The sequence below is a fragment of the Dermacentor variabilis genome, unplaced genomic scaffold (assembly GCF_050947875.1).
Source record: "Dermacentor variabilis isolate Ectoservices unplaced genomic scaffold, ASM5094787v1 scaffold_12, whole genome shotgun sequence".
Lineage (NCBI taxonomy): Eukaryota > Metazoa > Arthropoda > Arachnida > Ixodida > Ixodidae > Dermacentor > Dermacentor variabilis.
Window position 1 is genome coordinate 23,926,390 of NW_027460280.1, and position 25,165 is coordinate 23,951,554.

General features: G+C 42.6%; 1 protein-coding gene across 1 annotated transcript in view; it reads left to right on the plus strand.

Moving 5' to 3' along the window:
* sli (slit guidance ligand) overlaps nucleotides 1–20,103 on the plus strand; it is a 416,482-nt gene extending 396,379 nt beyond the window's left edge. The window contains exons 30-34 of the mRNA XM_075676723.1: nucleotides 29–168; nucleotides 545–638; nucleotides 848–1,590; nucleotides 6,454–6,663; nucleotides 12,271–20,103. Of these exons, the coding sequence (XP_075532838.1) occupies nucleotides 29–168; nucleotides 545–638; nucleotides 848–1,590; nucleotides 6,454–6,663; nucleotides 12,271–12,494 (1,411 nt within the window). The 3' untranslated portion in view covers nucleotides 12,495–20,103. The remainder of the gene's footprint in view (nucleotides 1–28; nucleotides 169–544; nucleotides 639–847; nucleotides 1,591–6,453; nucleotides 6,664–12,270) is intronic.
* The last annotated feature ends 5,062 nt before the right edge of the window (nucleotides 20,104–25,165 follow it).

Consider the following 25,165-nt stretch of genomic DNA (forward strand, 5'->3'; position numbering starts at 1 on the left):
TCTATGCAAGTCATTTTGCCCCATACAGTTGCCACTGCCCGATGGGCTTCCAAGGAGACCGGTGCGAGACTAACATCGATGACTGCTACAAGAACAAGTGTGAAAACAACGCCACTTGCATCGACGCAATTGGAAGCTACTCATGCTCCTGTGCACCTGGATACATTGGTGCGAATAATCTTCCTTCTCGAACTTGTCCCTGTCATAATGGAGAGCTTTATTATATATGAATTTATAACATGATGGATCCACAGCATTCTGCATATGATGTCTCCATGTTCATTAGTAAACACAGCGAACTGCAGCCTATGATATTGCTGCCTGCAGATGCACTACCCTCCCGCCCTTTTTCTTTCTGTTAGAATATTACAAAACTGCATCATTTTTGTTTCTGAAATGATTGTATAACACACGCTTGTATGCACCTCTTATGTTATGGACTCGGGGCCTTTAGGGATGAATAAATTAAATGAATTGAAAAGTAATGGTACTGCTTCTTTCTTTCTGTTACTTAAATGCAACTCTTACACTTTTCCCTTTTCAGGAAACTATTGCGAGAAGAAAATAAATTTCTGCAGTAAGGAATTCAACCCATGCAAGAACGGCGCCACATGTGTTGATCACATTACATACTACACGTAAGTGCACTGAATTTTGTGTTTTGTTACACACTTATTCATAACAAGAATTGAACTTCTGTTTGTGGGCATTAAGTCCATACAAAGTGCAATAAGGGCAATGATGGTTTTTCCCACATTGTTCAAACATACCATGCACCACCGAAAGTTGTGGTGCATATGCAGTGTTTGATCACCAAGGAACCAGTTCATGGCGCACACATTTGCAGGTGTGCTTGTGCACTGGGCTTCGAGGGTGTGAACTGCAGCTCCAATGTGGATGACTGCGCTGAACAGCCATGCCTAAATGGTGCCACCTGTGTGGACGGTATCAACAGCTACGACTGCGTGTGTCCACGTGGTTTCGGTGGGGCACACTGTGAGCTTGCACCCATGGTTGCCATGCTGTACCCGCGCACCAGCCCTTGCCAGCAGCACGACTGCAAGCATGGTGTCTGCTTCCAACCAGGAGGCACTGGTGCCGACTATGTGTGCAAGTGCAGCCCAGGCTTCACAGGCCGCCGTTGTGAGCTGTTGTCGAGTGTGAGCTTCCGTGAGGACTCGTTCCTCGAGTTTGAACCGCTCCAGACTCGGCCCCGTGCAAACATCACTCTAAAGCTGGCCACACACCGTGAGTCTGGCGTCATTGCCTACACCGGTGAAGGCCAACATCTGGCTGTCGAGCTGTTCAAGGGGCGCGTGCGGGTCAGCTACGATGCAGGCAACTACCCAGTATCAACCATGTTCAGCTTTAAGACCCTGCCTGATGGTGATTACCACTCACTCACTCTCGTTGTCGAGAAGAAGAATGTAACGATGATGGTGGATGGTGGTCCCACTCGCTCGGTGGTCAATGAGGGCCCCCGTGAGTACCTGGAGTTGTACACACCACTCTATGTGGGTGGACTGCCAGCAGATGTGGCGGCCGCCGCTCTGCGCCAGTGGCATCTCCGCAACACATCCAGCTTTCTTGGTAAGTGCCGACTTTGGTGTTCTTGAGCATGTCACAGAGCCTTCAAGGCCTTCACTGCATGGCCACAGACTGCACAGCTGCATGGCTAGCCAGCGTAGTGCATGAGCCTACGTTAGGGAAATCCCCAGCCCCTGTTGTTGAGACCATCCAGAGAAAAGAATCAACTGTACACTGCTTATACGGAAGCAAGTGACTGTAGTCGTGAACATCCAGGGAGCACGTGACTCCCTAAGAGGTGCACAACAAACTACGGCAGTAGTACCACCACCAGATGGACTGGCATTACCCAGTGTGCAGCCCATGGCATCTGAGATCGCACAGTAAAATCGCAGCGTGTCATGTGCATTTCCGCACGTTTGCCCCTGTCAGACACGTTCAATGTTGTCGTCAGTCCTAAGAAAAGACGATTTTCCGCATGAGCACAGCGAAAAGTTCTTCATGGGCTAGAATGTCAACAAAGGGGTAAAAATGTGGCCACATTTTTGATGTGCATGAGGTATGCGAAAGCCAGCGCTCAAGTGTCTTGAAGGAATGGTACCTGTGATGGCCAAATGTCAACAAATGGAAGTGCATCCTGTTGCAATACCAGTTTCTAGGCACCCTTTTCCATGTAGTGAACTCTCTTTAAACGGAACCTCAAGGGACCATGGAAATTGGTTCTGTTTACCAGGAGTTTCATTTACTGAGAGACAAAGCTGAATACAGTTGCATGCAATACAAAAGCAACCAACCATGAGGACAGTGTTCTGTTTAAAAGGCAGTTCCATTTAAGTGATTTCCATTTATCGAGATTCCACTGTACATAAAGGGGAAGAATGTCGGTTTCTTTGTGCTCTTTGCATTCACAATCTCATAAATTAAGCCAATTTTGCTGCACACACGTACAGAACTAATGCACAGCTGTCATGCCTAACATGCAGTTCAGCCTCTCCTGTGAACATTTGTGCTATGTGCAAAAACTTGTGAGCGTGCATCAGAAATGTACATTTGATGTTAAAATATAGATCATGTTAGTCTAGTTATGCAGGGAAACATATAAATGTGAAAAGACTGTACAGGTTCACCGAATAGAATGGCCCCAACATAACCCTTTGAGGGTCGCTTTCTTTTTATTTCCTTTCATTTCTTTCTTTTTTGTTGTTGTTGAAAAGTGCATTAGGAAAGCACCTCATGGTGATACATTGAGCTGTTAGGAACAAGATAGAAATAGTGAGCACCATAAACATCAGCAGGGTGTGGTGAGGTAAGCAAACTGAATGTTTACTATGCTTTACTGAATAAATACTATGTCTTTATGGCTACTTTGCTACAAAAATTTTTGCATGCGAACCAAAACTGCTATGAACCATTACAAATAATTTTTTTGTTCGTTCTGTAGCAGATCCGGAACAAAATGTTTTTCAGTGGAACAAAACTGAAACCAGAACAAGAAACATTTCGTTCTGACACCCTGCATGCGACGCAACACTTTGGCATGCTAAAAACATGTGATGCTGCACGTGCCATTACCACTAGCTTAGCACATAAAATAACTTGTTGTTTGGATGAGTTTTCATATGAAAGTGGCACATCGATGTTCTGGCTAATACATGCAAAAACTTTTTCTGTCGCCATCTTGTTTGTTTCCATATTTGAGTGTAATGTGCAAGCAATTTTCAGACCCAGTTTCATAGAAAGAAGTGTGCTATAATTGTGTAAATACAGGTAATTGTTCATTTTGAGTCAGTGTTTTCACTTGAAACTCTGCTGAAGGCAGGGTGCAGATCGGGGTTTTCAGAGTAAGGTAGCATATCTTTAAAGTGTCTACTGACTGTCTCCTACTGCTGCCAAAGCAGACGCTGCAGCCATTGTGCTCACTACAGTAGAATGTCGTCCACACGTTTTGGAAAAATCCATGAGAAAAAAAAACGTACTAACTGGGACATACAATTCGAAGTAACTAAAAAACTTTGACAGACTCAACTATTGTTGACATCTACGTAATGCGGAACATTGCGCGGATTGCTGCAGCACGAGATGACGATGCACGTCGATCTGGTATGGTGGTCTGGTGGCCTGAGATGCGTTTTGTTGTTTTCCTATTGCATGGTATTTTAATTAACTTCTTCTCGAGCATCTTTGTTAACCTCTGAATTGCTGCCCCATATGTTAGCACTGTCAGAATGCGATGATTGTACGCTTTTCTTTTGAATGACAGTGGTAAGCTCCCACTGAGGATTTGGTAATGCCTGCCGTATGCACACCAACCCATTTTTATTCTTCTGGGAATTTCCTTCTCATGATAAGGATTCCCTGTGAGTAATTGGCCTAAATAAGCATACTCATGCGCAGACTCCAGAGGCTGACTGGTAATCATGAATTCTTGTTCCCTTGCCAGGCTATTGAACATTACCTTTGTCTTCTGCATAATTATCTTCAGCCCTACTGTTACACTTTCTCGATTAAGGTTCTAAATTATTCGTTGCAATTAATCCCTAGTGTTGCTGAATAAGACAATGTCATCTGCAAACCGAAGGTTGTTGAATTATTTGCCATTGATCCTCACAACCTAACATAGGTTGATTCATATCTTCTAAGAAAAATGAAAAACTTTCCACTCCTTTATTTACCATCGGCTCAGCTACTAAACCTCAATAACTTATATAATAACATAACATTACACCAATAACAAAGCCATAAGCAGCATCCTTATAGCAACTGCAATCTGTAAAATGGTCCTTGTTGAATACTTCGTAGGCATCCTTGGCGCCCCAAATAATGTCATCCTTGGTGCTGTCAAGTCCGTTAAATACGCAGTAAATCTTAAAGGAATACTTACAAAAAAATTTTGTGTCCTGCTTTTTTCTTGCTTTTTTATGTAGCTGTCACCTCCATAGTTATAGTACGAAGCCTCAATTTTTCAAGAGTGCCACAAATGAATAATTACAGCACCTTTTGTACGGCCAGTTGAAAATTCTCATCAAGCATAGCATGGCCCCAGACGCGAAAAAGGTTGCTTCTCACATCACCGAAAGTGGAGGTGGCAGGACGTGGTGGCTGAAGGGCATACAATGACCGTGTCATTGAAACATAGAGGCACACTGTCTCCCCTATTTTCCTGTCAAGTGCTGAATGGACTCGGGTTTAGGCATGAGAGCCACAATGTGTGTATATGCATCAGTGGTATCTGGTTCCACGAGACCGTCACAACAGGTTTTGGTGACTAAATGGGTAACCTTTTTCACGTCTGAAGCCGCACTGCTCTTGGCATGCATTTTGAAATGGCTTCAATAAAAGGTAACCTAAGTAATTATTTGATGCACTCTACAGTAATTAAGACTCTATAACCTAATTAATTATTTGATGCACTCTAGGGGAATTAAGACTCTATAACGTAAGTTCTGGGCTATCTAATAAAGCAATGCAAACAGGACAAACATTTCTGTCAGTTCTCCTTTAATGCCAGCCTGGATAATCTCCAGACTGGCTTTATGGTGGGTGCGACACAGGCACTCCATTAGCTCGGTACTTTGCTAGCTTTATTCAGAAATATAAATCCAGATTCTTTGGTCACGAATATAGGTTGATCGTTCATTCTGGGTCACATATTAGGAAAAAAAAACAAGGTCAACCTATATTAGAATAGATACTGTAGTTATATTCAAAATTCATTCAAAAGACACACAAAACCTGGTTTTATGATAGTTTTAGGGTGTATTAGTGCTATATAATGCTTAGTTTTTGAATCTACCTGATGTATTTAAAGAAATATATTTAAGAAGATGCATGAGCACATTTTGCTCATGTTGCTTGATGCCTAATGGCATGTTTATTTGCATCATTGGCCAGATCTGGTCCATAAAAGGTAGCATGCTGCCCCTCTGCACAGAAGAGGCAGCCAGCTGCTTCCACTTGCTGTTCAGGAACCATGCCAACAATGTAATGCTGGATGTGTTGCTGCAGGCCAAAACTCGAAGGTGTCTCCACCATAGTTAAGAAACACGTCATGGCTAATCAGAACAGTCTGACCTCTTGACAAGGGGCTTATGTACCGGCATGTCCTGTAGATTTTCTTAGTCGCAGATGTGATTTTGTTATATTCTTCACTGCTGCATAAGAAATTAACTCAGTGGCAGTTTCCTTTCCTAGTCTTTGGCCTTTGTTTGCAATCGTTAACATACTGATATTAAGTCGATAAGTTTATTTTTTACACTTTTTCCACTGTAAAATACACGAAATTGGCAGAACCAGACTTCCATATTGTGTTGATTTTAATGGTCTGTCAGTGCCCTCCAGTGGTGCTCTTGCATCAAAAAAGGAAATATGCAACAACGTACCTCTAACCAATAACCTTACATGATGATCATATAAAGTCCCATGAAAAATGTATATGTTCATGTCATGCTGTTGAATATGGGGGTTACAGGCGTGCAGAGTTTTTATTACAAAGTTAATTGACAATAACTGTCTATTGTAGCATACTGCCATCATATCAAATGACACTTATTGATTGTAAATTTGTAGTGATTGATTGGTAACATTAAATGTACAGTGCACAACATAACTAAGTATCTAATCGTGTAATTTTTTACTCTTAAGATGATGTGGAGTGGATGTTGTCTCCTTGTGCTCAGTGGTGCAACACCTGTCCAGTCGAAATAATTGGGAAGCAATATATATATATATATATATATATATATATATATATATATATATATATATATATATATATATATATATATATATATATATATATATATATATATATATATATATATATATATATTTATGTCTTTCTGACTGTCTTGTTATCCACAATATGTCATAACTTCTCTTGCTGTCTTTACTGACAAGATGTCTCACCCTCACCTACTTTTGTGGCAGGCTGCATGAAGGAATTGTATGTGAATGACAAGCCAATGGACCTGATGAATGCACGCAAGCAACAGCGTGTTTCGCCTGGTTGCACGGAGTATGACGACCCCAAGCCATGCAAGAACCACCTCTGCAAGCGCGGGAAGTGCATACCAGTTGATCGATACAACTATGAGTGCAGCTGCCGCAGTGGCTGGAACGGACCATTCTGCGACCAAGGTAAGAGCCTCAACTGTGTGATAGGCTGGTGCATATGCTGCATGTAGCAAAGTTCTACTGTGAGGTTATGCGGGCTGATAATATTTGGGGACATCACTTTTGGTGCAAGTGGATTGGCTACACCAATGGAGCTAACATGACGAAAAGAACTTCCACCTGGGCACATTCTTTTGCTGCTGCCTTGTCCACTGCTTACCTGATGGTCGAAGCTTGAATTACTTGAGACTTTATCTGAATGCTTGTCAATGTTTTCTTTGTTGATACGTGCTGGAGATGTCGAGATTAATCCAGGTCCAACCACCCGCTCCGAATCACTTCTCGAATAGAAAGCTTGCCTGATGATACAAAACAGCAAATGTCACTTATGTTCCAGTTTCTAAAAGAAATTCATGCGTATACTCATTGCAAATCAGCAAATCTCGCGCAGAGAGCTCACCACTGATATCAAAACAATCAAAAATAGACAATAAATCATTGAGACCTAACTTGCGGCGTTTCATAATCGCTTGGACACATTAGAACAACAAGCTAAACAGGCTCAAGACCTGTCACAAGAAGTATCTTGCCTTAAAGAGGAAGTCCATGATTTGTCTTCACACAAATACTCATTTCAGTCACGACTTGATAAAATGGAGTGCAGGTCATGTCGTGACAAGTTAATTTTTTATGTCCTTCCAGATTCCAAAGAGTCTTGGGATGACACTGAAAAAAAGCTAACAGACGCAATCATTTCTGTATTTCCCTCATTTTCTGCTGATTGCATCCAGCGTGCTCACCGGTTGGGTACAATCTCTCCTGCCAAACCCCATCCCATTATTGCTAAGTTTTCCAACTTTAAAATTTAAGAAAAGGTATTATCACTATGTGAACAATTGAAAACAAATGACATATCCATCAGTCAAGACTTTTCACCCAGAACACGCTTAGCTCAAAAGTAACTAATGGAATTCGCTCGTAGCCAACCACAATCATCTTCCTTCCAGCTGCATTATAACAAAATGGTTATTAACAAAATATGCTTCATACGTAATCCTGTGCAAGTTACAAAAACCAGCAAATATGCAAAACAATTCACAACTATGCTTGAGCTAACTTCGAGGCAATCAACAATGAATTAGTCGATTTCACAAACACATTTCTGACTAACTTTGATGAGCGTCCTATTCAACATAACTAGGACATGTTTTCAACTAAAGTAAACCAATTAATTGAAAAGTACATCCCTGTTCACATTATCACGTCTAATCCTCGAACACCCTGGCATAACACATACCTATATCAAATGGCTTCTAATCGAAAAAGATGTCTATATCGCTTGGCCAAATTATCATCCTCAAATTTGCACTGGACAGCCTACAAATCTGCATCTGATACTTACATCGCAGCATTAAAGGAAGCTAAATATAATTTCATGTCGAATACCTTACCGTCACTCCTGACATCTAATGTTTGAAAATTTTGGCGTATGATTAACCCCATTCTTGATAACTCCATTGCTTTGGTAGACACAGCTGGCAACTCCGTTCCACCTAATCAATGTGCTACTATTCTAAATGACTCCTTTTCGAGAAATTTCTCCTTGGTTATAAATACTCATCTTCCAGACATTTTACATTACAGTTACCCATTCATGCCTCCCATTATTACTCTTGTCTCACCAAGGTTGAAGACTGGGCGTGTTGGTATAGCATATTAGAGGCTCGATTGCACAACATTTGGACGACACACACACAGAAGAGAAACACACACCACAGAGCGCTCTCTGGTGTGTGTTTCTTTTCTCTGTGTGTCGCCCAAACGTTGCGCAATCGAGCTTCTACTCATGTCTCATTTTCCCTTTTTTAATTACTTCCCTTCACCTTGCGTGTTTCCACAGAACTATTATGTCAAACTCTTGCCTTTGCTTCAGAGTTGTTGATGAGTTCGACTTTGCCCTACCATCTGCTAGCCGCCTGGTTAGCTCAGATGGTAGAGCGGCTGCCCCAGAAAGGCGGTGGTGCTGGGTTCGAGTCCCGAACCAGGACGAAGTTTTCTTCAACTGTGAAGCTATTTCTTTCGAGGAACCCATATGGGTTTCCTTTGTAGCAATTGCTACGATTGGGTGGATGTTTCAACTTCCCTTTATTAATAATGGAGATATTATAAAGCGTGCAATGTTTACTTTCCCTCTCAACACAACATTGCCTCTTAACTGGGATAGTGCTGATAGAAAGGCCCCTCCTATATTGCCCCCCCCCCCCTTTTTTATGTGGTGCCCATATGGTAACCCTTCAAAGTTGGCATTTGACAAAGGTGCCCCAGAGCAACAGAGAAATGGTGACAAGACGGGCGATGTGGGTGTGCACAAGCTTTCGCTCAGGTGTAATACATGGTCATGAAAACTCAAGCAATGGCTGGTGTCTATGGGCTGTTGCACTGGCTATCATATCATGGACTGCAGCAAAAGAGGGGACCTTGAAAGCTGAAAGAGAAATAAGCAATCCATTATGAGAGATTGTGGGCTCCCTGCTACATGCAGTGGAACACAGGACTGGAAATGTCCTTTGTTCGTCCGCTTGTCCCTGTCAAAAGTGGTGCTGCTGAAGATGGATCGGTACCAACTTTCCCAATTTGCAATCCTAACGAGGAATAATAGTATTTAGCTTGCATGTTCATGGCAGTATTGCAAATGTCTTCTTACCATGTTTAAAAAGTGTTTCAGCCCCCCTTCAATTGTATCTGCCAACAAAGCCATCTTTTTCCGCTAAAGAATCAAACAGCAAGCTCCTAAAGCTTGTAGAATCTTCAAGTCTGGCCTGGTTCTTCATTTCACAATATTGTCCCTTGCTCTTGGTCTTCTTGTGCTGCTAGTCTACATGCCTCACCATGCACCTCACCTAGCTTCAAGAAATTTTATTTAGAGCACTGGTTACCATTGTTGACATTGTTAGCACCCCTGCCTGTGTGTGTGCTAGCTTATCTGGGCTGCACATGTGCATATTGTGCCTGGTTGGCGCGATAGCGCTTTATGGTAAAGCAGTAGCAATGATGAGCCATGAAATTAAAGAAACAAAAGAAAACATTGAGGTATGAACCTTAATCCTGTACCTATTGTTTTCATAACTTATCATTATACAATATAAAAACAAGAAAGGGGCTGACAGATGGAATAGCACACTGTGGTATAAAGTTCGTAAACAGGGATCAGGTGCCTCAGAAAGATATTTTGAAGCTTACACTAAAGGTTGATCTTGTGAAGGTGTAGCAATGATGAGTACTTGTAGAAGTAGCACAGTGAAAAGCGTGTGCATTGTTTCTGCACACCATCTGGCCATGTTAGGTGCTATGGCACATGAGCAAAGGAGTATCATAGCTGGCGCTCATTGTCTTTGTGCATTCCACTACATTGAAAAATTTATAATTAAGCCACAAATTAGGAGAATAATTATTGTTGCACAGTGTTTCCATTTCATCAAGCAGCCTCACCTTTCTTTTTATCTCACCAAACTAGTACTCGTTTGCATGAAATGTGCTTTCAGGGGTCCCTGTAATGTCTCTGTAACACATAATTGCATATGGATAAGACCTGCTGCAGCTCACGTCATACCTTCATGTGCAATGATGAAGGTACCTTGTTCACTGGTCCATCCGTGAATGTACTTTGTTCTGCGCAAAGCTGATAGTGGCTTTAATTTTTCAGTGACTTTGTTATACACAGCCTGGCAGGAATGCACATGCTAAGTATTACTGAGGGCTAAAACATGGAAGAAGGTGAAAATTGTGGCTGCCATGAAGAGCTGAAAATGACATAATCTGCTGAAGACTAAAACATGTTACAGTGTCCATTGCTTATAATTTAAGTTCTGGAGTTGCAAATATCCACACTATAAGCGCTACTGTACTGCAATGAAAACAGCAATTTTCAATGCCTGCACAGACACTAAACATGTAGACCTAGCAGCAATGTGTATCTGATAATCCAAGCATACAATCAGGATGTTTTCACCCTTTTAAATTTACCAAAGGCAGCTGCATTATAAACAATATGTCATCTCAGGCAGCTGCACTATAGGCACGCTACGCATGTACATTGAGTTCTGTGGGAGGGTCTGTGGGGGTCAGAAAAGATTGCGTTATATTCAGTCTTGTACAAAAGCAGTTGCGTTATGAGTGGTCTGAACCGCACCTCCATCTACATGCATTGTGCGCTCTGCAATTCCTGGAAGCATCTGCATCCCACACCTGCTTCCTAATTCTCACTTTTTTTACTCTACAGTTACCCTGTTGTCCCACCCCTGAGACTTACTAGCTCCAAGCTCTGGCTTTTTACATAGTAATAAGGTAGTCACAAGATTGTTGGCTGGCTTTTTTCTTTCTTCAGTAACCACTAAGCCAGCTTTTATCTGTCTTGCAATAATCTGGTTTAGGTTGAACCTTCCATCAACCGTCTTTCACGCAGCCAGTTTTTTATCGCGAAGCAGCTGCTTTTCCATGGAGTGTCAGCTCCTGCCAAATTAAAAGGATCATTTTTAAAACAAGAATACATGTGCACACACAATCCTGTTGCAGATGCCAGTATGAATCATGATCTCGTTTTGGGCTCTCTGGTGTTTGTATCGGGTCCAGTAGGTATTTGAAATCACTAGCATTTAACACATATGCAGCAATACTTGTTGCAGAAATGGGCATTTCACTGCTTGAAAATGACACAAACATTAGGTGGCAGCAGTAGGCGGCCACTATAGGCTTTGGATCGATTCCCACCGGTGGATGTGGACATGAGCGCTTATAAGTGGCCCTACTGGTAGACATACTCAATGTGGCCTCACAGCCAATACTGCTGCCCTTTGTAATCTATGATATTGAAAAGCAACTGATAAAAGAAAGCAGATGAAATTTATATTGCATTTGAACATTTGTGCTTCCTGTTGATGCAAAGAGTCTGTGCATAGATGCTCATTTGACTACTGGAAAGTAGCATCCTCGCTCCTCCTTGTGTTCAACTCTGCTTCTCAGGAACACAGCAGTTGCTCAAGTCATCAAATGTTGAGTCAGGAACACTACAGCCAGTCATTGCACATTCATGTGCACTGCCACCTGTGATAATGGGCCCTGAGGGCCTTTACCAATGGCTGCTAATGCAAAGCGATTTTGGATACACGGCTTTGACCTCTGCCTTTGACAGTCAGAGTAATCAGCACTTGATTCTGGTGCACTGCTTCTGTCAAGTAGGAGTGAAGGCATTACAGTGGTTCACAACATGCTATACCACACTTGCATTGCTGCGATTAGGGCAACGACATAAGCCAGCATGGCTAAAGGTGCCTAGAACATGGACATCAATGCAGAAGAGCTTTTGGAAAATCACCGTAAGTGTAAAACTGGCCTAGCTGATAAATATTCATAGTAGAAGTGCAAATTAAATGGAATGAAGGGAAGGCATATAGATGCTTGTCTTGCATGTTCTCCCTTTATTCCATTTTTTTTCTTTGCACTTTTGCCAAGAAATTTCTAAACCCAATATGCATCTGTGTGGGGTACACTGCTCATACCGTAACTTATTATTGTTCATATAGACATAAACCACTGAAGCGTAAAAATAATACATGCTCTTACTTTCTATTGCAGCTCCAACATGCCAGAAGGAGCAGTATCGTGACCACATAGAAGAAGACGGCTGCCGGTCACAGAAGAAGGTCAAGATGGCCGAGTGCATCGGCTCATGTGGTGACCACTGCTGCCGTGCTCACAAGACCAAGCGGCGCAGCGTCAAGATGGTGTGCCCATTGGGCAGAACGTACACCAAGCATGTGGAAGTGGTGCGCAAGTGTGGCTGCTCGCGCAAGTGCTGAGGGCTCGACAGACGTGCTTGCGTTGCATAGGGCTGCTGCCGTTGGTCTCCGCTCATTATAGTGTACGCCAAGCCGGTACACCGCGCGAGCAGCTACACAACCCGCCATTTTTGTTCCTATCAGTGTGCACAGCGCTGATTCAAATGGGCTGGACGTGCTTCTGCCTCAAAAGTTTGAATTGGACAGCTATTCCCAGGATCAGTGTTGCCAACCAATGGTTCTTGCGCCATTTTAGTGGAGCCTGCAGAAGGGTCATTCTGCATTTGGTTTGCCTCGGTGCAAGTCTAGATGCTTCGCCATTGTGTAATTCTGCCACTTTGCTCCTCTAATTGGCTCTAAAGTGGATCATGCCTTTTCTAATTGACTGAGAGAAGAAAACATAGTAGAATATCTGACAGCAGCAAAACTTCCAGAGCAGCATCCCATAATTAATGACACCTATTCCAAGCACAGTAACTGTGGTACAATCTGTAACAGTCACAAAAAGATTGCATTTGGTAGGCTTTTTAGTGGTCACGCTGATATTCTTTATCCTGCTCTAAGATTCTCTATCTAATTACATTGGTCAGAACACATACAACCCTGTACTTCAGAACATCAATCTGATTGGTTCAACATTTCTGTGGAGTTGATAAAGGAAGTTGGTTCTGCAGTGATGTCAAAAAATAACAAAGCATGTATGCCTAGTGGAGTTCCCTTAGGGCACCTACACTTATCTGAGATATGTGTTTTGAGTATTCTAGCCCTTTCAGAAACTTGCCCCAATATTGTGATCATAAATTCCCTGAAGCACCATTCCTGTTACGTGTTCCAGGCACTTCCTGAGCTATATTTAGTTGTGGCCATCTGAAAGATTAACATTTTGCTCATAGCAGGACATGGGAGAAGGACAACCAAGAAGTGAGAATCTGTCTGTTGGGTCCTTTATCTGGTTTTTGGGAAGTTCAGCAGGCTCTGTTCCCATTTCGTGTTATCTGTAGATGTAATGGCACAAGGACGTCCATGAATTGCTCACTGCTCTGGGGACCAAAGTGGCAGTCGATACAGAATCTGAACCGGCACAATTATTTTCAATGTTTGGCAGCCTGTAGTTTGTAGTTTATTTTCTTTTTGTTGTTGTTGTTATTGTCATGCGCTCATTCTTTCCATCCAGCGTACTTTTGTTTTCCTCTTTCCTTATATTTGGTGTTGTGATTAGCTTTATGTGTTATTTATATCTCTAAGGTTCGTGTTTTGAAAGCCAAAATTACTCACGCAGCTGATGTACTACTTGTTAGCTGCTCTTTTCATGGAAAGCTTTAAACTATCTTATCATCACAAGAGTGTATAGAATCTCAAGTTACTACCATATTTGGCACAGCTTGTGCTTTGACGGGTTGAGCTTTTTATGTAATGTGAGAAAGTTGTCTCAACTCTGTGAAGCCAATGTTGCTTTACCAATGTTGTTACAATGAATTCATTGACTTGGTAATGCTAATTGTAAGTATTATACATTCGATGTGAATCTATGGACTTTAATGGTGCATTGTGTCTGTATGTGGTGGCCTTGAATATTAGTTGAAATCTACAGCAGCTGTAGTGTAGCAGTTTTGAACTTCCTGCTTGAACAACTCACTGCCAAAGGGTGAAATTGAAAACATCAAAACTTGAGCTATCTCCATGTGGCACCAGTCTGTTTTGTAGGTATCAAGACCGCTTCAAAATAAGTGGCATAGAGCCAGTGCCGAAGAAAAATGAGCACTGCTTGTATTCAGCAAACTGTACACGGCAGCTACCTGAAAGGTACTGAAGACGGAAGCTAATTTGGATTGGCATAAATTACACTTCTGTAATGTCAAAAAGGTTAGTCTTATCATGAACAAAGGTCTGGGAAGCCAGAAAATTCACAAGACTGAAAGCTGGGTAGCAACACTATATTGAAGTCCTCATGGTAGCTCGGCATGAAACCAAGGGTTTCGACAGCATCTGTGTGGGGCTAGCTGATTGTTTATCAATAAACAAAGATGACATTGCCTTTTAAAGGAACCAAATGCTTACAAGACTTTTTTGTTTATAAGTAGTCTAAACACAAAAAAAATTATATATATACATATATATATATATATATATATATATATGTTGAAATCCATGACGTTGCACCGGCATACTGCCACCGCAGTTTGAATACAAAATTTAAAAGCCTTGGCCTTCCTTTTTTTTTATTTTGGAGCAAATAAATGCAAGTATAGATTTCAGAGAATGCTTCACTAGTTCAAAATTCATTTAGTGTTGGTTTAAGTGCCTTAAGAGAACAGATTAAATCAGGTTAGACAGTTAGACTGGTAGATTATGCACCTGGCACCATTTGCAAGCTCATTCAATGGAAAGGGTTGGCTTATTGGGGATGAAAATGAATACTGACCCTCCTTTTATACATTAATTACAAATATATACATCAACACTTATGCATAGTGGGTAGCCAAAGTGGAAATTCAATTTTACGTTGTTGCCTTGTGCAGTACACACCTATGCTCTGATTAAATGTCAGTCACTTACTGTTTCAAAAGCGTGACCTACCCATCCACCCAAACTGTTGTTTTATTTAGTGTCCATTTAAAGTATCTCGTGCATAGCCTGAAAACAGACACAACATTGCTTCACGAAGTGGTTGTTTAAAAGTGTTTTTTGGTGAGTTGCTAGTGGTACCATGTATTACCACTCCTCAGGATTGTGCAGCTATTTCTTATTGTGAAAACGCCGTCCGAAGCACTACTTGGTTTTAAATCATTGTTCTTGATGGCTGGGACAGAATTGACGCCTCTCTATCATACTGTACCACATCTGTCACTGTACACCTCTACAAGAGTTCCCTAGCAGGCCATGGAAAACTGATGGCATATATATTTCCATCAGCAGACCTTTACTACCAGTGTAAGCTAATACTTTTCACAATGCCATTTCAAAACCTGCTTAATTATGTTTTCAAGTGATCAAGGTGCTACTATGAACTGATGTGACCATGTCTCTCAGTCTCATCTGCAGCATGTGCATGTTGCCGTTCCTTTCCAGGATAGGTTGACACCAGTTTGAAGCTGGGCTAAGAATGTTAAAAGGGTCGGCTGTCACATTAGAATGTGAAGTACTTGTCTGCAGTTCTCACAAAACATCGGCTTCACAGAGATGACGCGGTAGCAGATGCTGCTTAATTTTCATACTAGCAAGCAGGTTCAACACATTTCATTGCTATTGAAAGCATTGGTGGTGCTGCAGTATCTGAACAGACCAAGAGCTCACATTTTCCCATTCATCTAAGCACTGTCGGGTTAGCGTGATAGTGACATTTTGACAGGTTTTGTAAAGGTCGCAATGCTGCTTTTTTCGTTTTGCACCTGCATCCCCATTTCGGCCTTGATCGCACTTCACTCAGGCTGGTCATAAAAGTAACTGCCATCACTGTTCACAGGTATTTTAGGGCCTGGTTAGCTGTATAGAAATCAGGTGATGCTTAGCATTTTGTGAGATGGTGATCTTTCTAACGTTGTAAAAAATATTCAATGCAGAAGTATCAATCATATTGATGCATTGCTGAGTGCAGTGTGCAGCATTATGTGCATCACCCAAGAATGTCAGCTGGTTTTCCATGGCTCTCACCCTTCTTATTCACCAGCACTTTTACTTATGAGGCAATGAAGATGGCACTAAGACAGTATTGATGCTATTAAGTTGGAAAATCGACATGGTGGCTTGTTTTGTTATACTTCTACTCCGATAAACAAGTGCAGGATCCTTTAACTTGAAGTGTAACTATTTGTTGCATATGTAGACGAGTATTGTACCATACCGGGAAATTTTAGGCATTCAACACATTCTCCTGAAAAGGCCGTTAACATTGAATTTAATATTGGTAAACACCTCCAAGTGATATTAAATCTTTTAGGTTCTTGGCAGCCGCAACAGAGCAGGATGCACAAAAGTAGCTCACATGTGATGGGTGTTAAATATGGAGCCTCAGTTTGCCAGTTTAGGACATGAACAACATTGAGTGTGTGGAAGCAGCTTCATTTGTCATGGATGCTTAGTGTAAAACGTCATGACTTATGACAGAAAAAGTATGATGCGTAGAGTTGTGCTTATGTATGGTAATGCCACTGCCTCACCAGTCAGTAATTCTGGCATGTTTCGAACCATCACAGCTACTTTTATTTAGCATAGAGTTTCATATGTGGTCTTATAGTTGTATGGCACACTATATAGTATTCATTTCTCTGTATATAAATGCCTCATTCAAAGATTATATATATATGTATATGCCGCTAACTGACAGTGTCTACAAACATTACATGGACATTGTGTACACTAATTAGTTTATTCCCTTTCTTGCAAATGAGTGTGTATGTAAAAGACTGTAGAAGGGTCAATAACAACATTTGTACTATTGCCTTGAACAAACACAAATTAAGCAATTAGCGTTGCCTCTACTACCCTTATACTTTTTCCGCCCAGGACCAGGCTTTTGCTGGTGGTAACTTGATTGGCCATTCTTGTAAACATGAGTGTTGGGGAGTTGTCTTACTTTTTCACTTGAAAAAAAAGTTTGTCACCATCCTGCCGTTGATTTCTACACATTGGTGTCTCTATGCAAGGAAAAAGTCACTAAGTCTATGATTCAGAGAAACCTTGAAATGAGGCACATATCTTAAGCACAAAGGGACACCATGTGCCACCTCTTTTGCACAGATTGAACCATTGTTTTGTTGGACAGAAAACCTCAATGAACTTCTCTTCATGCTTTGTCTTATAGTACTTTAATATTTTTCTTTAACATTACTGTGGTATTTTCCCACAGCCTTTAGGCACTTCCATGCAACCATAATCTCTCAGGGTAACACACTGGCAGTCGCAGAACTTTACATCATGACCTTTCCCCATGATGCAACTATTCTGGCCTCTTTTGTTTTTGGCATTGGTGCTTTCTAATTTACTCTGTGGACCATAGGTATAAAGGTTATAAACAGGGAATAGGAAATCGATAGGAAATCTCTCGATTTCCTATCGCACTGCACTGACAAGCCCCACACATACCCACAATGCATAAACAACATATTCATAATATGGGGACATGGTCAAAATAGTCTAGATAAGTATGTAGCATTTCTAAATTCGTTTCACCAAACAATAAAATTTGCATCAGAATCTTCAACGGAGCACATAAACTTTCTGGACCCAACAATATACATTGACAATGGGGCACTAAAGGCAACGCTGTATAGGAAACCTTTCGACAAATAACACTACCTAGAATATACGAACCGCCATCCCAGACATTGCAAACAAGGCATCTTTAAAGACCAAGCCACACGACTACGTCGCATTTGCATTGAAAACCAAGGCTACACAGATAGATTCGATCACCTTAAAGAAACCCTATCTAACAGGAACCGCCCAAACAGTGCCCTTCAAAAAGCCTACACCGATGCAACCAAACTTAATCGAGCCGAGGTCTTCAAGCCCCGCCCTAGGATCATAAGAACAATGCCTCTTCTTACTACTAAATTCTCAAACACACTCCTAAACGTGAATAACATCCTCAGTAAATACTACCCAATTCTCACCAGCAACCACAAACTTAATAAAATTTTTCCTGACCCTCCCAGAGTAGCCTACAGACGCAACACTAATTTTAAAGATATTCTTGTGCATGCCAAACTTAGGACAAAGACGAAGTTGGGAACCGGTCCCTGTGGCCACCCCAGGTGCTTTACATGCAAACATATTCGATCTACTACTAGAGTGAAAAGTACAGCGCCGAATTACTCACACAAGGTAAATTCGAGTTTCACCTGCACATCAAGCAACGTAGTCCACTGTCTAGAATGTGCCGCTTGTAGCAAACACTACATAGGTGGGACTGGACTACAAATTCATACAAGACTCAACGGTCACAAAACACAATTTACCTAGAGCAGCAGCCAGCCACTTCAATGTACATGGTCATACATTTGACAACGCAAGGCTCTATATACTACAAACAAATTTCCGTTCACCTCGCGAGAGGAAATATACGGAATCATACCTCATACACAAGTTTAAATGCCTACACCCGACAGGAATTAATTTGAGATGTGGCAACTTAGAATCTTTAAAAGTGGTAACTTAAATCTGAAATTCTCATATCATGAACCTAGGCACTTAACACATTGTGCTACACCCTGAATGCTCCCTAACCTCTCCCTTCCCCAACGCCCTCCCATGCCCTTCTTTTTCTTTTCGTGTTCTTTTTTTCCCTGTTGGTGTCTTTTCCTTTCTTTTTTTTTCTCCTTTTCTTTCTTTTATTTTATCCCCACTTTCCCACTCTCCCGCTCTTGTCCCCTCATCTTAGGAACCACGCTAACAGACGTCAGATGACAGCACTCATTCACTTTGAAGTCTCTCCCTTTAAAAGCAGCTGTCACCAACAACAACCGCACGTGACATCACTGCACTAACCTTTTAAAACTAGCATGCCGAAGATGACGAGGCTGCCTTTAACGAAGATAGGTCCTCCTATCAAAATATTGGCCAGCCTTTCTGAGGCACCTTATCCCTGTTTATAACCTTTATACCACGGTGTGCTATTCCATCTGGCAGCCCCTTTCTGGACTGTGGACCGTAGCGGTGCACCCAATTCTCTTCCATAGGGATCATGCAATCACAGAAGCTATCGCTAAACTTTACTCTTTCTGTGTGTCTTTTTTTATGCATCTTCTTCAAGCACTGTGCACTCCAAGATCAAAAGCAAAAAAAGCACTGATGAAGATAATTATATTTAAAATGTGTCACATACACATTGAAAAACTTATCATTGGACTTGTGCTGCTAGTTTAAATTATATTTGTAAAGTGTTTCGCGAAATGAGATGTAAGGATAGGCGTTTGCTTTCGGCCTCAGTATGTTGACCAACATGTAGCAGGTTCATTTTTTCCTTATTTTTAACAATGTTTTATATCAGGAATATATCTCCTGACAGGATATAGCTTCTTCCCAAGTAGGCTAGACATGAAGTCGTTGACGTTAACATACCTCATGTTCCTGTAGAGAGATCTTGCATGGAGACCACATTCCGTAAACTTGACAAGACTTACTAAAGAATCAAAAGTTCCTAATCTGCTCTCCAGCTATATGCTTTTCATAATTGTTAAGATGCCAGAAATGCGGTGAAATAAATTTTTAATTAACAGAAATAATTGGTGTCTGAAGAGGATATGCCTGCTGAAGGGCATATGCCCTTTTATGCCACCTCTTCCTTTTAACGCTACACCTGTGCTCCTGTGGTGGTACAGTATGCATTGCTAGCCAACAGCAATTTAATTGATGTACATTCATGGTGGTGCATGTCATGGGCCTCTAGTATCAAAATTTTCTGACAATAGTGCAAACTGTATTAATGACCCTTATAGTTGCTCTTGGATCGGAGGTCAAATTTGTGGCAAAAGCATTTACATCGTCAGTGATCTACAGAATTTGAGCTCCTGGTTTTGTACAGTGAATATTTCTTTGTTTGCAGAGCTTGTTTCCTACCGACTCTGTGGTAGTCAGTGTTTTTTTTTTTTCCTTTTTCCTATGGGAGTAAAACATGAAGTTACACAACCAATCCCTCTCTTTGTATGGTGGTCCTTTTTACGCTTGCGAGTGAAAAATTTGTCACCACAGATATTCAACTAAGAGCATTTATTGAATCAGATGATGTAGCTATTCAGCAAAATTTTAAACTGTACAAAGAAGACGGGACATGAAAAGAAACATAGACACATAGACACACACAGACACAAGTTCTGTGCTTTGTGCGTGCATCTATGTTTCAGTTTATGTCCAGTCTTCTTTGCACAGTTTAACATTTTGCTGCATCGATGTAGCTATCATATGCCCTGTTTATGGGCTTTTTCCATAACTCCAATAACCCTGTGCATATGCAAGGCAGCATCGTATTCCCGCCACCATCGTGAAAAACAGACCTGCATGCGAGCACAGGATGCACTTCGGAACTGTTCGTGAGCCACACAAATGCTCTGCTACAAGTCTCATTGAGTTTTCTGTGATGTTCTGACATACATAGCATGTTTTCACATACATGGCCATGCAAGTGCAAACTTCATTCCTTTCAACAGGATGGGGGGGGGGGGGGAGATCTTCGCATGTTTCTCTGCTTGCACCATGAATGTGTTATTGACTACTACAAAGCGGTAATGGCAATGGGAAGAGGCCTTCAACTGTCGTCCCCCTAAGAGCAGACTACAAGGCAAACAAACCAAGAAGCAGGGTATGATGCAATATCTTGTTTGTGTACCGGTGTAGTGAACCTGCACAGTCATCTAACACAGCCAGAGTGTGGCCTTGCAAGCACTAGAGTATTCGGCGATACAATCTCGTCAGCTTGTCGCAGCCACTGTCGCATCTCATCCTTCACTCAAGAAATGTGTCTGTTGGTGAGTACACGGCTTTATGCACAGTTCATATGCTGTAGCTTATGAATGTGAAAAATGGATCACTAGCTTTTGTAATGTCTTTAAATATTGTAATGTGTGGCTGGTGAAGTAAAGCTGCAGTGCTTAACTGTTAAAATTAGTGTGAAATATAGTCTAATAAAGGGAAAATCAGACATCCACCCGCCCTGGACACCGAGCGGCATGGCTTTAGGGCATCCACCCACACAGGTGGATGTCCGATTTTCCCTTTTACTTTTCTCCACCTTGCGGGTTTCCGCAGAACTACTACATCATATAGTCTAATGGTTGGCATGCGCCATGCACTGACTGACGTCACAGGTCACATCGGTGCATTGAACACTCCATTGAGTATTGCGTTCTTATCATGGTCCTGTTGGGAGCAAAAGTTTGTAGACCACAGGAACCATGGCCAAACGGCATTGCTGCATTCCCTGATGGTGGCGTGACTGGGTTAGAGACCTCCCAGTAAAAAAAAAAATACTTTTCGGTGTAATCGTGTTTTTTAGTGAGACACAATTGGGTCCTGTTGTGTCTCACTAAGAGACTAATGTGGGTCCAATTAATGTTAAGATAGTTCTAGTTGAACACCGTTATTAGCAGTTGGAATTAAGCATTCCAATTGGACATTTTTGTAGGTCCAGTTAGCATTACGTATTCCAATGGGACATCATTACGGGTCCAGCTTGAGTTGAGACAGTTCCAGTTTGGCCTTGCTGCAAGCTTAATTGGCATAGGCAGTTCTAATTGGCCCTCTTTGTGTGTTCCATTAGCATATATCTGAGGAGTCATATTGCTCAATTACTTGGTCAGGGATTTCCGGGGACACCCACTGGAATCTACAATACAACCCGCTGTGGTTGCTTAGTGACTTTGGCATTGCGCTACTAAGCACGAGGTTGCGGGATGAAATCGCCGCTGCAATGGCTGCATTTTGATTGTGACGAAACGCAAAAATGGCCACGTACTGTGTATTGGATGCACGTTAAAGAACCCTAGGCAGTCCCCCACTATTGTGTGGCTCATTATGAGGGTGTGGTATTTCATTTCATTTATTTCACCTTAAAGGCCCGAAGGCATTACATTGTCACATAAAGGCCCAGAATTTCAGTTTTCTGGATCTATAGTTAGCAACTGGTGTATAATGGGACCCTATATGCCAGCTGGTTTTAATAAGACTTAACTGGGAATATTTCAATTGATTTCAAATGGAAGTCACACAGATGAGCAGTGCCTTGAAACAACAAAAATTGATATACTAAACATAATAGCACAATTACAGCTAAAGTCCTGAAGTAAAGGTCTTTGTGGTTTGGTATGATCAATGAAGTGCAGCATTTAGCTCTTTAAATTATAAAACTCTTCCATAAAACTTTGCTTGCATCATTTTGATCGCCATTGCATTTATAGAGAAACTGGCAAGAAGGGTGGAGGGGCAAGGGGATGCCTCGGTGAAGTTTTTCTGTTGTGCGTTAGTGCACAAGTAATCTTCTCGGATTGGGTGAATTCGATAACCTGGGCCGCGAATTTGTAGCAGTGCCTTAAAGCACGGATACAGTACTACGTAACGCGCGGCGCAGTTATGCTACACCAGCGAAAAGCTCTAGCGTCCGGTGCAGTTCACGTGACCGGCGGCGCTTGGCGCATGTCCTAGCTATCTCACGCCGGAGCCGTTAGACCAGAATGCATTGCGGGCTATTGCTTTGCAGGCTGGCAGCATGCTGGCCTATGCAATTGAGGGGTATCACTAAAGAGAGTGCGCCGAGTTTGGGCCTTCACAAAAAGAAACAAAAAAATTCACTAGGGTGGTTGCTTGGGCTAGTTGGTAATTCGTGATCAAAAATAACGTACAGCGCGAAGGACAAGGACAGCGATAGACGACATACACAGCGCTGACTTCCAACAATATTTTATTGCGTTGCCACATCGTGTGTATATATACAAGAAAAAAATTCACGCACGAACTCCTGTGGGAGTTGTGTAAATATTCATAAGCACTGTGCAACTTGCTCATCTCCATGCAGCTCGGTGTCCATTATTAATGTTATGAAACATGATCCGACCAGCATAAACGACAGCGCTGCGACAACACGAACTACAGCGGACGGCGGCGCTAACATACTGCAGGTGGCGGCGCCATGTGCGCTGATGACGTTCCGATCATTGTAAGCCGCTATCGCCCTTTAGATCCTTACCCATTCGCGTCTAACCATTATCAACCGTGATGAACCGTACTCCAGCGGCGGCTGCGTATGGCGCGGTCGCGCAAGGGAGGAATGCGGGGGCATAGCGCGCCGTCTTCTTTGCGTGCAATGCTCCGGGTGGTGGAGGGTTCTACCCTGGCGGCGGCTGCGTATGGCCAAGTATGGCACGGCCGCGCGTGTGCCATCTTGCCAGCCATCTGCGAAGGGGACAGAGATCGAGCGACGAAGCTTCGTGAGCGTTGTGTTCTCGCCGCTTAGTTCGCATTGAAGCGAGAGGTAGTACGAAGGTGAATTCGCTCTGCGGGCCCCATCTTGAGTTTAGGTGACGCACGGATGGAGGGACGGACAGGACGGTTTTGCTCGTTGGGCAAGCAGAGAAATGCTTACGCATTTAAAAGCGCTCGCCCACCCCACATGTGTGCACTATGCGCTGCGGCAACAGCTCATTGCCGCACCGCTGCGGACCACGTCCAACGACTATCCTGGCGTCGCCGGCCTGACGTATCTGACTTCGCCAGCGGCTGCCTGGCACACTGGAAACGTTATCCACCGATCACGACCGTCTGCGAGCGCCGCTCTGGCCTCTGCCGAAGCGCGAAGGCCGAGGGGCGCCAACAAGCCAGCTGTGGAAGAAGGCGACGCTGAAGCCAATCCTGATGATAATAGTTTTGTATCTACACATGGACACGATCCGCCTGGAGTGTATACATAAGTGATGTCGCAATAAATAAAATATGTTATGAGAATACAGAGCTATCATCAAGTGCACAGCTGGAAGTACCTCGCAGAAGAATCAAATTTATTTCAATGAACCGAGAAAGTGAATGAAAATTTAAGAAAAGCGAGGCATTGAAAGTATTAGATATAACGTACTGCACGAAGTAATATTCGTAACTTTAGTTGCCGTATATAAATTGCAGTAAAATGAGCTCACTAATAAATTTAACAAGCGTGGTGTCACGTGCACACGGCACACGTGAACAGAACTCATTCAATGACCACGAACAGGCTGTCAGCCTTGGCGTGATGACGAGGACCGGTAGCGAGGAGCAAGCGCTTTGTGCTGCCTCGCTTCACCGTGTCTCGGAAACTTGAAGTTACGCGACCTTCAACACTAGGTGCGCGTGAACAAAGCGCATGAAGCCATTAGCCATCTCGGCGCTCCATCAATTACTCTTTCCACCCGCCGCAGATTACCTAAAAGGTATGGTGCGAGTATAACCAGCGTCCGCCCGGCTGCGTTTGCTCACGTGACCTTCAACATTGGGCGCGTGGGAAGACTGCACGCATAAAGATAAAGCTTCCATCCTTCGCGGCTCACCCTCGCATGCTTTCCTTCAAACCCACAGCATGCGGAGCGCATGCTTCCAATAGTTGCATTGTTGCACCCCGAACAAAATTTCTGAGAATGGGGTAAACACGAATTCTCCCCGAAGGTCGCCCCTTTTGAATGGGTAATAAAGACTGTTGTAGTTTCGTCTGAAAGGCGAAGCATTGATTGCGAGAACAAATTAGACTACTATAAGGGTAGTAGCTTTATCGGCCGTGTAAACTTGCAAACATTCACTTACTAACTAAATTAACAAGCACGATATTGCGCGCGCGCAGGAAAACATGAACACATCTCACTCGATGGCCGCCGACACTCGCTGTCAAAACGCTAGCGTGAAGAAGAGCGGCAGCAGCAGCGAGCGAATTGACCTTCGTGCTCCTCCTGGCTTCAACTCGAACTAAGCGGCTAGAACACGGCGCTCACGAAGCTCTCAGCCCTTGGTGCGCCTAGACTCTGAACACATTGCAGATCGCTGTCAAGATAGAGCCTGCGCGGCCGCGCGAAACTACGCCATACGCAGCCGTTGTTGGAGGAGAATCCGCATCGATTTGTTTTGTAAATGTGGTTTCTTTAAAATGTAACAATATTGCCTTGCAACGAGGATTTTTAGAGACCAATTCGTCGCATAATTTGCGAGTAGTTCTCATCGCAATTACATGTCCGTGAAAGTGATTT